Raw genomic sequence first — 15,234 nt, 5'->3', positions numbered from 1 at the left:
AATTTTAGTGCCATACCAGAGCTTCCCACCAACAAATTATTCCCAGTTTGCCCTTGAGCTGGTTCCACGGTAATTCTTTTCAGCTGGAAATCGTCCCGCTGCCACCAGATCACACTTGCTAGTGTCATCAAAGATGTCCAAGCACTTCACCCAAAGCTCCTGCTCCTAAATGGCCTGACCAGTGTAATAGTGAGGGTAATTCACGCCCAGTGAATCCAGGACTAGGGCAACGACATGTGCCACTGCATGTGATCATCTCTGCGATGCTCAAGAGCTCTGTCACTGATGTCCCCTTTTGTAGGATGCTTCACAGCCCCGCTACCAAGAAGTTCCATTGCTATCTATACTCCACCTCAGCATCTTGCGCCTTAGTAGTAGGAAAACAGAGAACAGGACTAATATAGTAAGCAACAGAGGTACAAAAGACTTTATAGCTTGCCCTTTCTGCCTCCCGTTGTCTTCCCCTCTCTTTTCCATCACACACAGCACCTGCTTTCCTATGTTGTTGAAGACTTCGTTTCATCTATATTTAAAGCTGCTTTTCAGCTCAAGTCCCAGCCATGCACAGCATGTCTCACTGTTTGCACTAGGAGTGTGCAATGGATGTGGGGTCTGCATAAATTAAAATTTTTCTGTAGAAATGCAAGATCTTTATTTTAATAACTCAATTCACTCCTCTTGGAAAAACAGTCAGCAGGTTTTTTCACCATGATTTCTGTGATAACAACTGTGCAGAGTTCTGCATAGGGATCTTTTATCTCTTAATGGCTGGAAAGGTTTAATACAGGTTTTGTTCTTAGATTATTATTTTCAAAATGTCTAGCACAACCTTATCTACATCAGTTTACTGACTAGGACACACCTGTATGTAATATACATACCTACATATACATAAAGGTCATTAAATAATTTAAGAACTTTTCTCAACAAATTTATTAATCTAATTTTCACCTTGCAAAGTTCCTCCCACTTCTCCCACAGAACATATATTTAATCAGTTAATGTTAGTTTAAGGATCTCCTCTCCTCTCCTCTCCTCTCCTCTCCTCTCCTCAAAAGCATCTTTCTCTGGCTGGGAAGATCCCACATCTTCTTTACTAAGGCTTGTCAATTGTATTATCTCACCTTGCTAGCATGGCAGTATCTGAATTTGTTTTAATTCTTATTACAGATAGCAAGAATACCCATCTGCTGTAAATCCAGAGGGAGAAGTTCAGACCCCTCCAACAGCTTGCACAGTCACTACAGTAAGGGGCTCCAAAGACATTTTGGAAAGGCATAGGGATGGCTGAGATTAGAAGATGTTATGTCAGCATAGAAACACTGCTAAGCATTAACTGAATATTTAGTAAAGGAAATAACTTTTTTTTTTCCTGCCCACAGCAGAGTAGCTATTGTAGGAAGGTGGCAAAGTGCTACTGGACTTTCTACCTTTGGCAAGTGGTTGACATCTATTACAGATCCACAGCGAAGAGCAGTCGTTACTGACTGAAGGTGCTTGCAATTGCATCTTCCTTTTCTCTCTACCCAGACAACCTTCCAATTGCTTCCTTATTATTATTCACATCATGGCAAGGTCTCCAGAAGGCCTGGCACTGCATAAAAGGCCATGTGCCCCAGCACGTGCTGACAGAACTAAAAAGTGGAATAGCTGGGAGGGAAAGGCAAGAAGCAGCTGGACAAGGTCATCTGAGAGGTCGACAGAGAATATTTTCTTTGCGATCTTCGACACGGCCACTGCTTTCAGCTGCTAGCTGGGAATGAACGAGCCCCACTCCCAAGGAACCTGCTGTCTACAGCCCCGGTGGGGTGAAGGTGGAATTTACCCCAGGGACTGGTACGGAAAGTTAGGTTCATAACTGAAGAATGGCAATGCAAAAAGAGAACCCTAAACCCCATCCTTACTTTGATAGGTTTCTGCTGTCTTTCTGCTGTTTGTTTATGTTGGGATAGCTTGTCCTCGTACAGGGTAACCTGGTTTTGTGTCCCTGGTGCAGTCAGGGCTCATAGTTTGTCCTGCCTTTTACGCAAGAGGGTTGTCTTAACACTTGGTCTATCAGAGCTAAGAAAGAGACCTTTCCTAATGTACTAAATAGAGGAAGGAGCGGAGAATTTTCCTAAAACATGCAAGGAAACACTTCATTTCTTGCCTACACGGAGCAGGCAGGCTGTCTGATCATGTCCTCGGGAGCTGATAGCTGCAGGGACATCCCCCAGCAAGAGCGCAGCTGACACGGCACAGACACCAGCTCCGCCGGTCCCTCCAGGCGAGGAGGGTGAGGAGCCCTTCCTAGTCCTGCCGGACAGTATGGAAACACAGCTGGAAGAGCAAGGGGATCATTTTTTTTTTTTCTTTTTCTCCAAATAATTTTCCTAACCTGTGAGCCAGAAGAGGCAACTTGCCTTCAAACATTTTCCACTTGCCTTCATGCTACTGAGTAGCTACTCCGAGCTCAGCCTGCCCAATCCTCTCTTGATCCAAGAGGCTGAGATGAAAACTATCTGCAGCCTCCAGCCTTCCTCTCTTGATCTTCTCCCTGTTCATGTTTCGTTACTTTGCTTTGACTTAGCAGCTTTTGCCAGCCACAGAGCACTTCACAGGATCCTGAGTCCTAGGCTTGGATTGGGACGGGTGGTATCACAAATGGGTACAGAGCCACACTGCCTCCAAGGAAGCATATGGTCCTAGGAGTCAGAGTAATCGCATACTTGGACCGACTTTATTGGAGGAATAATCAGTTTGTGGATATTATTGATACACAGATGCCTACTCTGATGTAGGTGGCCTCTGGTTTTATATCCTCTCTGTCCCATGGAGGTGGCCGGTGCCTTGGGCTCATCTAAGGAGGGGTTAATCTCAGAGCAGTGGGAAAGGCTCCATGAACGCAACTGGAGCAAGAGTCATTTAAAAGTACAGCTGTTAGTGTAAGAAAAATTGAGAATCTGGGCAGCTGCAAATCTGCAGTTACAGGTTTCAAGATGCTACGTGAATGCAAGTAACTTTTCTACTTACACAAGAAAGGATTCAATATCCAGTTGATGTGTTTATCACAAATGTGGTAATGGAGATGTCTGCTTTATTGGCTGCTGTTTAGCCTAGTGTTCATAAATGGCTGATACTTAATTAATTGGAGGCGGTATTACAAAAACCAATCTGCTTACAAAGGCTGCTTTTAACCAGCAGTTGTCATATTCATTCTGATCTCAGAGAAAGATAAGTTCTAAGTTATTATCTTTTCTCAGACAAACTAGCAAATAAACATGAAAAGAAACAGTAAAGGTGAAATACCTGAAAAAATGCTTTCATGCCTTTTTTTTTTTCCTCTGGGTAAGGACTGTGTTCAGAAATAATTTTCATTCTTTGTAGTGATTTTTGTTTTTTCTTTTTTCCTGATAAGGACAGCAAATTTGCTAGGATTATTGGCAAATCAGGGTCAAAACACAATCTCCTTCCTCATATCTGGTAGTACACAAGAAGTAATCCCCAGGTAATCAATAATTCTGTCTATTCCAATAAATATAATGTGCCTTAGACCATACTCTGGCCCTGGGGGCAGGGGTACAACATATCCAAGCAGATACACATGGTTATCCCCAGAACGGAGTAAATACGCTAACAAGGAACGGACCCTTTCCCATGTTACCTCCCAAGTCATGTCCAGGCACTGTCCTGGAAGTCTTAATTGACAAAAATTATGCCGGGATTTGTCAAAACTTGTGATTTAACAATTTAATGACTGATGGTCAGTGCTCAGTGTAGACTGGTCCAGTCCATGTGGCTAGGGCGCAATCCAGACCCCAAGCACAGGAACGTTGTTGTTTTGTCCCGGGCTGGGGAAAACATGAGAAATCTTGCTCCAGGACGTATCTCACAAGTCTTCATCAAGACTTTATACATCCAGCTTTGTTTTCCTGCTCCGCCACGGTCTATCTGCATGACCTTGGGCAAGTCACTCTTCTGGCTGGGCTGCAGACTGCAGCGTAGCGTGGCAGTAACGGTGAACAGGCTAGACAGTGTCCCCAAAGCTATGGGAGCAGGCGTTTTCCTACAGCCCGATTCACCTGGCCTTTCAGAAGAGTAAACTAGCCTACAATGAACCCTGCGTTGCCAGAGTGGATTTTAATCCCATCTCAGGCATTTGAAACCACACTGCAGTCTGCACTCTGGATGTAAGTGCCATCTCTCTGCTCTTTATCTGACGAGTGGAGATACCAAGACTTCCCAACTTAGAGGGACAGTGAAGATAGATGTATTCAAGGCTATAAACTCTTCTAACACTGCAGCAAGTAACGATTAAACAATCATTACCCTTCACAGCCAGATTTTCTTAGGAAAAGCCAAGCAGTTTCATTAGATTTTGCAGCCCAGTAACAGCTGTTTCAAAACCGGAGCAGTTTGCTGAAACCTGCTCGTATACGGCTCCCACAAAGCTCCCGTGAAAGACCTGGCAAGAGCTCACCCACAGCCAGCCTTCAGCCAGCCTCACCTGGGAGAATCAAACCAATTTGGCCTCCGGCAGGAGACGAGAAGAGGGACAAAGTGACTGGTGCTCACAAGGCTTGAGGGAAAAAAACCTACAAGATGATTTTGCAGCTCCCAGATGGGGCAGGAGAGGGGTTGGAACAGCTCAACGTTGTCATTTTGGTTTCCAAACCAGTACAGGCTGACACTTGACCCATGTCGGCTGCAGACTAAACACATCTGGGGTTCCTTCGCAGTTTGTAAACCCACTGTATTGTTCTTAGAATAATTTTATTCAATCTGAGGCCACTACTAAAAGAACAAGACAGAGCAAAATCTACCAGTATTAACCAAGCAGCGTGCCCTTTGAGAAACTGAGGCAACCTAGAAGATCCTGGCGGGTCCTTATGGTGCAGGGAAGTTTAGATGAGAAAGCGCCCAAGGACATGGACTGGTGAGTGTGGTGAACACTGGTCCATACTGAATAAGGGCAGGCAGATTTGGCCCTCTCGTTTACATTCCCATGAGGTCTACCCACAACCGCCCCTTCACGTCACGACTCAAGTAAAAAGAAATAAAAAACCTCATAGCTACAGCCATAGGGGTTGTTTCCCGTTGCTGAACATCCAGAGGCTGATCTCCCCTAGTGGGTGCAGCATCCGAGATGTTTCTGGTTAAACACATCTAGACACCCCAAAACAGGCAGCCCAGTTCTGCGTTTCTACAGCCTTTGCTCAGAGGTGCAGAGAGAAGGAGGTCAGTAAATAGCCTCGGAGCCTGGACTAAACCAAGATTTTGGCCATGGCTTGAAGGAGAGCAAGAGACATTTGCCCACAGCTTCCTAACCCTTGGTAGATGGGACAACAGAGATGACAGAGATGACCTAGTGAATTAATCTATACAAAGTAGTAATTTATTCCCAGCAGCTGGAGCCGAAGAGACCGGAGGAGGTGAGTCTCTGAGGATACACCACAGCTGAAGGGCAGTCGGGGTTTGGGACTGACCACGGTCCCACAACAGAGTCCTTACCGTACCAGAAAAAGAAAAATTGTGGCAAAGTGTGTTTCTCTGTCTTAGTAACACCAGGGACTGTCCCTGTCTGCGGAAATGGGTTGTAATTGTTAGCTTTTCTCGAAGGTGCAGTCGCAGATTTTGGTGGCTTTACCTCCCTTCACGGAGAAGTGGGTAGAAGGCTGCCTGTTCTGTCCAACTTTAAACCTAGGTACTTAAGGGCATTTATTCCTTCATCTAGAAGGTGATACACAACAGCTGCTTGGGGGACTGGAGGAGCCGGGCTGGTATTCGGCAGTGCTCAGAGTCAGACATCAACGCTTTGGGAAAACCTTTCTCTGTGTGAATTATCTACTGATCACTTTTATTGCAATAAATCATGAATCCAGACCACATTATTTTTTTCCTTTGCTTTTATCTTTAAAAAAGGAGGAGATGTAGGCACTCTCTTAGTAAAAAAAACTACACTGCAAGTGACCCCATCCTAGTTTTGTCAAGCTCAGTTAGGGTTTCTCTACACAAGAAAATTAATCTGGATTGTGAGAGTAGAATGACTGTTTCTGTATAAAGCTGGTTTATAATGATGTTAGTCTAGATTACCAGCGTTCTCCACGGAACTAACTTAATCTTGACTTTAAAAATAAACCAAATGGAAAGAAAGCACTTTAATTCTGCAATAGCAGGATTGTCTTCCCAGCAAACTGAAAGATAAAATTTGTTCAGGGATATTTAGTCCAGAACAATTGGTGTTTCTGAGCACTCCTTGCACTCAGGACTTTCCAGCAGCAGCAAGGACACCTTTTTGTTTCCACACTCTCCACTCAGACAGCCACAACTCTGCACAAAGCAATTACTGTGACATCTAGAGCGACGGGACCAAAACCCAACTGTCCCACCCGGTCCTTTTCCTGAAGCAAAAAGACCAACAAAATCAATCTATGTCTCTGCTTCAGTTTTTGGGGCAGGGACTAGCTTTACTTTTTTTCCTGGTAAATGAACAGTAAGAAACAAGTGATAACTTCAGGGTCTGGCCAGTACTTGTAAGAGCACTACCCCCCTCATCCCTGAGGAGCTCTTTGAAAAAAGGGGGACAGGTAACCCCAAGAGCCTCTCTGGTTTACAAGAAGGACCGTATCCTCTTCCCCATGACCTGAGCCATGAGTAACTAGTGTGCTAGGGAGTTTGTTGCACTCTGTTCAATAAATCCTGCCTCTGGCGCAATGTCTGGGAGAGCATGCAGATACACGGTAATTCACAGAAACTTCTTTCGGCAGCCACCTGCAAACTTTGCACCTTATTTGCTCACGGCAGGTTAGCCCCGGTGAACTGGATTGCTCCAGATGAAAGGGAAAGCAGGTGGGTGCTTGTGCGCCAGGGAAATATTCCTGAGATCATTTGTGCCAAACTGTTTATTCTTTTAATTGGAAGGACTGAAACTTCTTTCACCTTTTACCTTGTTTCGCCTTTGCTGGAAGCCTCTAGCTGATGGGATCCCTCCCAAAACTCCAGCCCATCCATCGGCGGCAGAGTTAATTATTTTCACACCGGGAGAAAAAAATTCCACCTCCCATCCCCTTCTTTGCATGCAGGTAAAGAAAAAGAAGGCAGGACACCTGAAATCGCTTCTGGCCCAAACCTCCTGCTGCTCCTACGGCACTCGCAGAGGCAGGGAGATAGGGGAGCTCACTGTGCATTTGAGGAAAGCCTTTTCTGGCCATATTAAAGATAAATTATCCCACCACGGCAGTGGGGGGGGGGGGGGGGGGGGGTGGAAGGTGATAGTGACCCCCCACACACACTCTCACACACACACCCCCCTCCCGACCTCCTGCCCCTTTTCCCCAATGTATTAACCCTTCAAGGCAATGCAAGGTCTCCCGGTCCCGAGGCTGTTCTCCAGTCCCTGCTTCTCCTGGTTAGCGTACGGTCCCCCCACCCTCCCTCCTCGTACAGAACAATAGCAAGGCACCGGTTTCAGCTGCTTCCCGAGGAAAGCCCGGCTCACACACATTTAGATAGAGAGAGAGAGAGATGATTATATTTCTCTTTGCTGCTTAGGACAAGAAATGAAGTGCTGCCTCTTTAATTGGCAAAAGCATGCAGTAAGAGCATACCTTTAATTTAGTGTTGGGATAGCTCACTTGCACCCTGGCTGTTGTCTTATTGGAGAGGGCAGCCTGCCTCAGATCCTCTAGCACTGAAATAATATCATCCAGCACGCATTTCTTATCCTGATTTCTCAACACACACAGATGGGAAAAAGTATAATTATAGCCTTTGTAGTTCACCTTCATTTCCAGCACGGCTCGGTGGATCTGCAGGATCACATCAGCCTGATGCAAAATATTGCCTCCGGGTTTGGAGAGGAGAATCACCCTGCCATACCTCCCCGGGGTGTGCAAGTCCGAATACAGCTGGCTTTTGGATTGATCGAGGGAGAAAAGGCTGCTGGCTAAGCTCCTCTCGATCTTGGCCAGGCTGTGGCTGGGGGCTACCAGGCTCTCCAGGTCAGTGTCAGGCTGGAAGCGGTTGAGCAGGCTGAAGCCGAAGATGATGGTCAGGACTGCGGGCACAGTGAGGAAAAACACCGGATGCCTGCTCACGAATAAGCCCAGCTTGTAGAAAAACGACTGGAGCCCTCTGTGTATCACCTGCCGCAGCATCCTCCACCAGATCCAGCCTGCAGATGCTCCTGGCCGTCTTAGAAAGCACATGTGACATGTGTAGCTCCTTACCCCTTCCTGTCAGTTCCCCTTTCTCTCTCCCTCTCTCTCTACTACTCCTTTAAAAGACTGCAGCAAGTTGCAGCAAGACAGCCAAATATTGATCAATGGGGGGTGTGGGGGGGTGTGTGTGTGTGTGTGTGCGAGCGCGCGTGTGTGTGTCGCGGGTGGAAGGGACCGGGCAGAGGAGGGAGGGAGGGAGGGGGGGGGTCCTTGCCTTTTTTTTTTTTTTTTTTTTTTCTTTTTCCTCTTTTTTTTTTTTTTTTCCTCCCCCCCCCCCCCCCCCCCACTCCTCCTCCCTTCCCCCCCAGCCAACTAGCATCACACCCCACACCCCACCACCCCCTTTTTCCCCGCCCGGGTTGCCCCCCTTTCACCGGCGAGGCTCAGGCGTCGCACCGGGAGCTCTGCCGGCTCTGCAGTGCCCGCTCCGCGCCCGCGGCCGCTCCGCGCAGCCCCGCGGTGCGCACCGCTTCTCCTCCACCCACCCACACCCCCACCCCCCGACACCCCCTTTTTTCCCCCGGTTCTCCCCGCTACAAAGCACGGCTGCCGGCTTTTCTCCCTCCCTCCCCCCCCCCCCACGGGGAATTTGCCGGGGGTGGGAGGATGATGCTGCATTTTAAGGTGCCCCGACCCCCACCGTGGCCCCCCCTCGCCCTGCTCGGCCACCCCTGCTCCCCTCCGGCTGCCGGAGGAGGGAGAGCTTTGCCCGAAGACTTTGCGAACCGCTTTCCCCACGGCAGAAGCAGCCGAGCTTCGTTCACCGTCCCCCGGTCCCACGGCTGCTGCATCCCCCCCCCCACCCCCCCCCCTTCCACGCCGCACCCAGCCGCCCCGTGGTCCTTGGGACACTCACCCACCCACCCAAAGCTCCCAGCCCAAAGTGCCCCCTTTCTCTCTTCCCCCATTTGCAGCCCGAGGTCACCCAGGCAGAGCTGCCCCGTACTCCCACGGGTGGGGAGAGTGACTCCGGGACGAGGTTTGGGGCAAGGGGAGGAAGGGGCAGTGAGCTGCTCCCTTCTGCTGCCCGATAGCCCCCGTCCCTTCTCCCCCCCCCACCCCAAAAAATAAATCCCCGGCCAGCATCTCCCCAAACAGTGGCCCAAGAGAGGTAGGACGGGGCTCCTGACAACCCTCCAGCTGAGAAAGAGGTTTTTCCGAGCAAAGACATCAGCAGACCATTACATAAGAGGAGAAAAAAATTCTGCAGCTCCCCAGACCAAAGGAGAGCAGCAGAGAAATGCATGCATTTGCGGTAGGAGAGCTGCCCACCAACTCTCCAGGCAGAGAGCTCTGCTCCTCCAGCAGCTTCAGCCAGGAGTGCTTGGGACAGCAGATCCAGCCCTAGCAGACCTGAGAGCCCCTTGCAGGCAAGGCAGGAGAAAAGGCAGGCTCGCTTTGCTGGAGCTCTCTACTTAACGCTTAAGCCTAAATCGCAGAAATGTAATTAAAAAACAAAACCCCAAAAATGCAGATCTCTGCTCGGTGTCTCCCCCTCCACCAAATTCCTGCTGTATTTTAGCTTGTTTTGTCAAACAGAAACTGATTTATTTGGGGATGGGGCCAAGGACGTTGTGCAAAGCCTGAGAGAGCAAGTTCTTCCGTACTAAACCCTTCCTGAAACAGAAGGAGGGAGAGTGGAAACTGGGGAGCTCGAGACCGCCAGTTAGCAGACTCTGCCCCATCCAGGACTAGGCAAACAGCTGGCTATGCTCAGCTTGAAGTAATTATCAGCGTTTTGGAGAAAAAACCGGCACATTCAGCAATCCCTTTCATGCTGACACACCTACACACACACTTCTGTGGGGATGAACAGGTCATACAAAGAAGGAGCCCATCTTTCAGCGCTTTGGAGGGCTCGTGTTAGGTCACAGACTGTGATTCCGATTGGGAGCTCGAGGTCCTGCAGAAGTGCAAAAATGTGAAATTCTGCCAAGGGATGCAACAGAAAGGCTGGGAGCATTGGACTGGAAACCTGCTTGTCTGGAATCAGGGGCTAAGATTCACAACTGCTTTGGTAAAACTGGCTTCATTTTTAGATATTTGAATGGGTGCTGCAAGCGCGTCACACCCTTCAAATACAGGCTGGTTTTATTTAGTGGCCTAGATACTGCTCGTCTGGAGGTCCTTGCAAACGTGGGCTGGAGTTCTTGCAGGTGACAAGAAGGAGAGGTCGAAGGTGGGAAATTCTGTAGAAAAGACCCCATCAGCCTCCTCTTTGCTCATCTTAAAGCATTGCCCGTGATGGAAATCTGCCTCAACAACCCCAGGAAACGCGAAGCTCCATTGGTACAAATTACAGCTCTTTGTCTATTTTATGATGCACTTATGCCAATGGTTGAGTGCTCCCAGTGAATAAAGTCTAAATGCAAAGGCTTTATTGAGCCTTTGTACTTACACACAGAAGTGAGACCTTGAGTGGGAAGTCAGAACCCGATTCCTCATTTCTGTACGTGCAGGCTTGTAATAACCTTTGACAGAGTATGTCGCTATATCTAAGCTATGGGCGCCCCTGGCAGACATACCTCAGCCCTGTGGGCTTCAGCCACAAGCTGCAGAAGCTCTGGGTCCTCGGTACTCATCGCTTCTGTGACTTACACCGTGTTGGTACCTAGTCTGGCAGGGAGAAAGCTGCAACCACTTCTCTTGGTTGCCATGGCCTTGCCCATTAAGCCCTCCACAGAGCTGGTCATTGCTCAGGAGGTTGGCCAGATCTTCCTGTTGACCACAGGGAGAGTTCAGGAACACAGTCCAGGCAATCCGGACCGCCCTAGGAGGAGCAGGTCCCTCTAGTGCCTAAATAAGGTATGGCAATGGATGGGGTTTTATGCGGCTTCGCCCAGTTTTGGACAACTTCTGGCTGCCAGGATGCTGCAGTGGAGCACTCAGGCACAGCATTGCTGAAGCACAGACCATGCACAGAATGGGCAAAGAAATGCGTGCAGTGAAAGGTGAGCCTGAGCACACGCTGCTTCCTTCCCGAGCAAGAAAATAAAGCAATATTGCCAAAGGGCGCTGGCAGTTGGTCTTGCCTGTCTCTTGGAGTACACAATAAGAAAGTGTGATCCGGCATAAGAGCCCCAGCAGGTAACATGGATGATCAAGTGACCAATGCAATGCATTGGTCATCTCAGATGGCAAAATCCATGGAGGATCTAAAAAGTCAGTTCGAAGCACATCTCAGAAACAAGCAGGGCATCAGCACCAGCGTCGGTGTCATCCAACAGACCTTCTTTAAAGGGGAATAACCGGTACGTCAGGGATGTTAGCTGAGGGAACTGAATGGTGGTTCACAGAGTCTGGAGCCCAGAGAAATAACAAACCACAGAGAGATTTGAAACACTCAGAAACAAGATTCAGCTTGGAAAAAATGCAACTGTGTCTGGGGAAAAAAATTGGGGTTGCCTACACCCAGAAGGAGACAACTTTGGGAACAAATGATTCGGCACAAAAAAAAACGGGATTACAGCATAGGGCAAAGTAGACATGGTTTCAGAAGAAAACATTACATAGCAGAAAGTCAAAGCAACACAAATGTACTTGCAGAGATATCCTAAAGCAGGGAAGGAACAGCCCCTCTGTGCTACTCTGATGTGGCTGCACAGGGAGACCGTGTTCAGCTCCGAGGGTTACTAAAATGAGGGTTACTAAAACACAGTAAACTTGTCGATAGTTTAAACAAGAATTATTAACGGGCTCGAGGGGTTGGCATAGGTGCACTGATTAGGTACTGAAGAAGGTGGAGTTGGGTGCCCGGGAGCCAGATTGCCATACATTGATTCACAAGCAAGTAAAGCTACAAACAGTCCTATTGACATAGTGATTTTAAGTTGTTACGGTTTAATAGCTGGGTGGATATAATAAAAATTAATTGTACAAAAAGACATTAAATACTGAAAAACCAGAGGAATAATTTAGAATAGCCACAGAGGCTGTGTATATAAGAGTAAATAAAACAAACTTCAGACCAGCTAGCAGTTCATGTTCATACACTTATATGATTTTCTACCTCAAACAGGAAAGAAAAACTCCAGCGTGATACAGAGTTTAGTTTTAGAAATGTGGATTTTAAGAGAAAATCCCTTAGCAATTCTTATTTAAGTTCTGAACTTCCTCGAACTGCAGGGCCAGCGCTACACAGGTGCCAGGCAGGGAGGGCAGGGGTGGAAAGAGGGAGACAGAGGGGTCTGTGCTTAGTACTGGGGGGATGAGGGCACTGGAAAAAGAATGTAAGAGCTGGGGTGACCCTTCAGGGGCAAAAAAAGTGAACTCTGCTTACTGTGGTTGAATTTGCTGGTTTGTTTTTGCATTATGTGGTGGTTTTGAAAATAGTGGAGGAAACCGTGCCAGCTGCAGGAATGGAAGGCATGAAACACTGAGGTGCCTCCTGCCTTTTAGGAAGGATGTCAGGCCCTGTAGGACCAGAAACCTGCACCCATTGACTTTGGAGATTTTAAACAGAAACCCCTGAGACTGATGAAAAGCGAGGACAGTTAGGCTGTCAGTAAGGACACAGGAGGCTGTAGTGGTAATAACAAAAGAAGATGTTAGAGAGCCTTTGAAACTCTTGTATAGGAGGAAGCAAGTATCAGATCCTTTTTGTATTGATATATTTTCAAATGTTCAGCTTTATTATTGTGTTGGTTTTGGCTGGGCTAGTGTTATTTTCTTCCTTGTGGCTGGTACAGTGTTTAGTTTTGGATCTAGTACGAGAAGAATGTTGATAACACACTGATGTTTTCAGTTGTTGCTGAGCAGCGTTTATACCAAGTCAAGGATTTTTCAGCTTCTGACACCCAGCCAGCAAGAAGGCTGGAGGGGCACAAGAAGCTGGGAGGGGGCACAGCCAGGGCAGCTGACCCAAACTGGCCCAAAGGGTATTCCATACCATGGGACGTCATGCCCAGTATGTAAACTGGGGGGAAAGCTGGCCAGGGGCCGCTGCTTGGGAGCTAACTGGGCATTGGTCAGTGAGTGGTGAGCAATTGCTTTGCGCATCACTTTTTTTGTACATTCTAATTCTTTTATTATTATTATTATTATTGCCATCATTATTATTTTCTTCCTTTTTTTGTCCTATTAAACTGTCTTTATCTCAACCCAAAAGTTACACTTTTTTCCCCAGTTCTCTCCCACATCCTGCTGTGGGGAGGGAAGTGAGCAGCTGTGTGGTGCTCAGCTGCTGGCTGGGGTAAAACCATGAAAATTACAAAAGTTTTATTCCCTAATTAGGTGTTATTTCCTCAAGTAGCTGCAGGGCAGTTGGTGAAGTTACTAAAATACTATTCACATAAGTAAAGATTGCCGAGCCAGTGTTTTCAAAGGGTTATTATTTGTTGAATAAAGTTGGTCAATACTTTCACATATGAAAAACAGATTATGAAAAATATTGGGCATAAACCCATTGTTTCATTCTACATTTAGTGGATTGTTTCGTCTCTCCTACAACAAACAAGCTCTTTTAGTATTGAAAAGCAAAACCTGTCAATTCAAAAATCAAGCTTTTGGGAACTGATTTGAAATACTTTTTTTTTCTGATTAATTCTGCAACTCTTTTAAAATTCCAGTTTTTCACCAAAAATTGTAAGCTTTCTTGGAAACTTATTAGAAAGAAAAAAACAGGTTTTGCTCCTGTTTAAGTTTTTTTTTTGTTTATTTGCAAAAATATACTTGCCATTTTCTAAGCAACTGTAGCTAATTCACACTGTTACCTGATAAAAGCCTCCAGTGTCAGCAAGGAGCTGTGAGATTTGTGACAAATAAGATCATCATCAAGCGCATGATGCTAATGTTTTAAATTTCTGGAGAGGACTGAAAAATCAAAATGCTGAAAGAAGACAACTTGCAAAGATAGCTGGGAGCAGCAGGCAGTTAAGTAATATGTTTTGTGTGGGTGGGGAGGTTAAGTTGTGGTTTTGTTTTCTTTTGTGAGAGAGAAAATATTGATTCAGCTGGAGAAAATGGAAATGACTGAGGAAGCTACCTCAGATGAGTGAAAAAATCGAACAAATATGCTCCCACATGTGTTTCTCCTTATCGCTTCTGCAAAAATTAAGCCCCATCTTTTCAGCTCTTGTTACTGTGCTTCCTACTATCATAAAAGACTAACAATGAATATTCATTTCTTCCATTACCATATGTCTTTATTTTCATGTCCCTGCCTATTTGGAAAAGTACTTTGAAAACAAAGGTGTCTGCTACAACCCATCTCTAGATGGAGATCTGTGGAACTGTAAATTATACCTGCTACCCTCAGCCTCCTTAAGAGCTTTATACAGAGACAACGTCTATCCTGTGGGGTTTCAAGCTGACGGGGGAAGCTACTGTAATGTATTTTTAATGCTACAGATCCAAAGGAAGCTGGAAAAGAGACTCCTAAGCACAGGAATCCGAGTAAGAAAATAGATGATAATAATCCTTGGCCTGACAACATCTTGGATACTTGCCTTGCATTATTTCACCTCCTCACTGAGAATGGAGGGTAGTGTTGGTTTTTAGCCCAAATCAGAGGGTGGTGCCATACGGCAGTGCTATTTTCTGTTTAGAGTGGTGGGTTCAGACTGGAAAGGCAATGCTATAGGTCTCATAGAAGAGACCACCTTCATAAAACTCCTCCTAAGAGGTTTCCTGCTTCTCCTTTACTGCGGGCTACTTCTGCTAATTTTGTCAGAGATGGCCTCGGATGGCCTTTGCTCTGAGTCCTGCGAGGACAGGGCTGGACGCCATAAGAGAAACTGCTACAGAAACCGATGGGAAAGAGCAAAGTGCAGTCAACTTCAGAACTCCATTTCTTTAGACTGACATGAAATCAAGAGATATGCAATAAATCTCACCTGGTGGTGGTGTTGGCTGTTTAATGGCATGAAGGGCATGATAGTTTCAACAAGAGGTAGAAAGGAGCATAAAAACTAATTAATTTATTACCTAGGAAAGGAGTCTCAAGATAAAGTACTTTATTATTCCTAAAAGCTGCATTGCCTTAAGATATTTATAATAGAGAGCCAGAGAACATGTTTCGTGAAGAGCAAACCTACAT

At 46.6% G+C, this 15,234-nt stretch overlaps 2 protein-coding genes across 5 annotated transcripts in view; both read right to left on the bottom strand.

Moving 5' to 3' along the window:
* PTCHD4 (patched domain containing 4) overlaps window positions 1–8,617 on the bottom strand; it is an 88,351-nt gene extending 79,734 nt beyond the window's left edge. Inside the window, exons 1-2 of one of the 3 annotated variants that reach the window (XM_049818437.1) lie at window positions 8,607–8,617; window positions 7,587–8,136 (exon numbers count right to left, since the gene is read on the bottom strand). In XM_049818437.1, coding sequence (XP_049674394.1) covers window positions 7,587–8,135 — 549 coding nt within the window. In that variant the 5' untranslated portion in view covers window position 8,136; window positions 8,607–8,617. Of the gene's footprint in view, window positions 1–7,586; window positions 8,205–8,606 lie in introns of those variants that run through there. The other 2 variants (XM_049818435.1, XM_049818436.1) reach the window with 2 other exon arrangements.
* Window positions 1–15,234, bottom strand: part of TNFRSF21 (TNF receptor superfamily member 21) — a 1,117,265-nt gene that overhangs the window by 378,747 nt on the left and 723,284 nt on the right. The window lies entirely within an intron of this gene.

This window comes from Accipiter gentilis, chromosome 16 (genome assembly GCF_929443795.1).
Source record: "Accipiter gentilis chromosome 16, bAccGen1.1, whole genome shotgun sequence".
Classification (NCBI taxonomy): domain Eukaryota; kingdom Metazoa; phylum Chordata; class Aves; order Accipitriformes; family Accipitridae; genus Astur; species Astur gentilis.
Note: the sequence above shows the minus strand (reverse complement) of the source record. Positions and strands in the feature narration are given on the sequence as shown.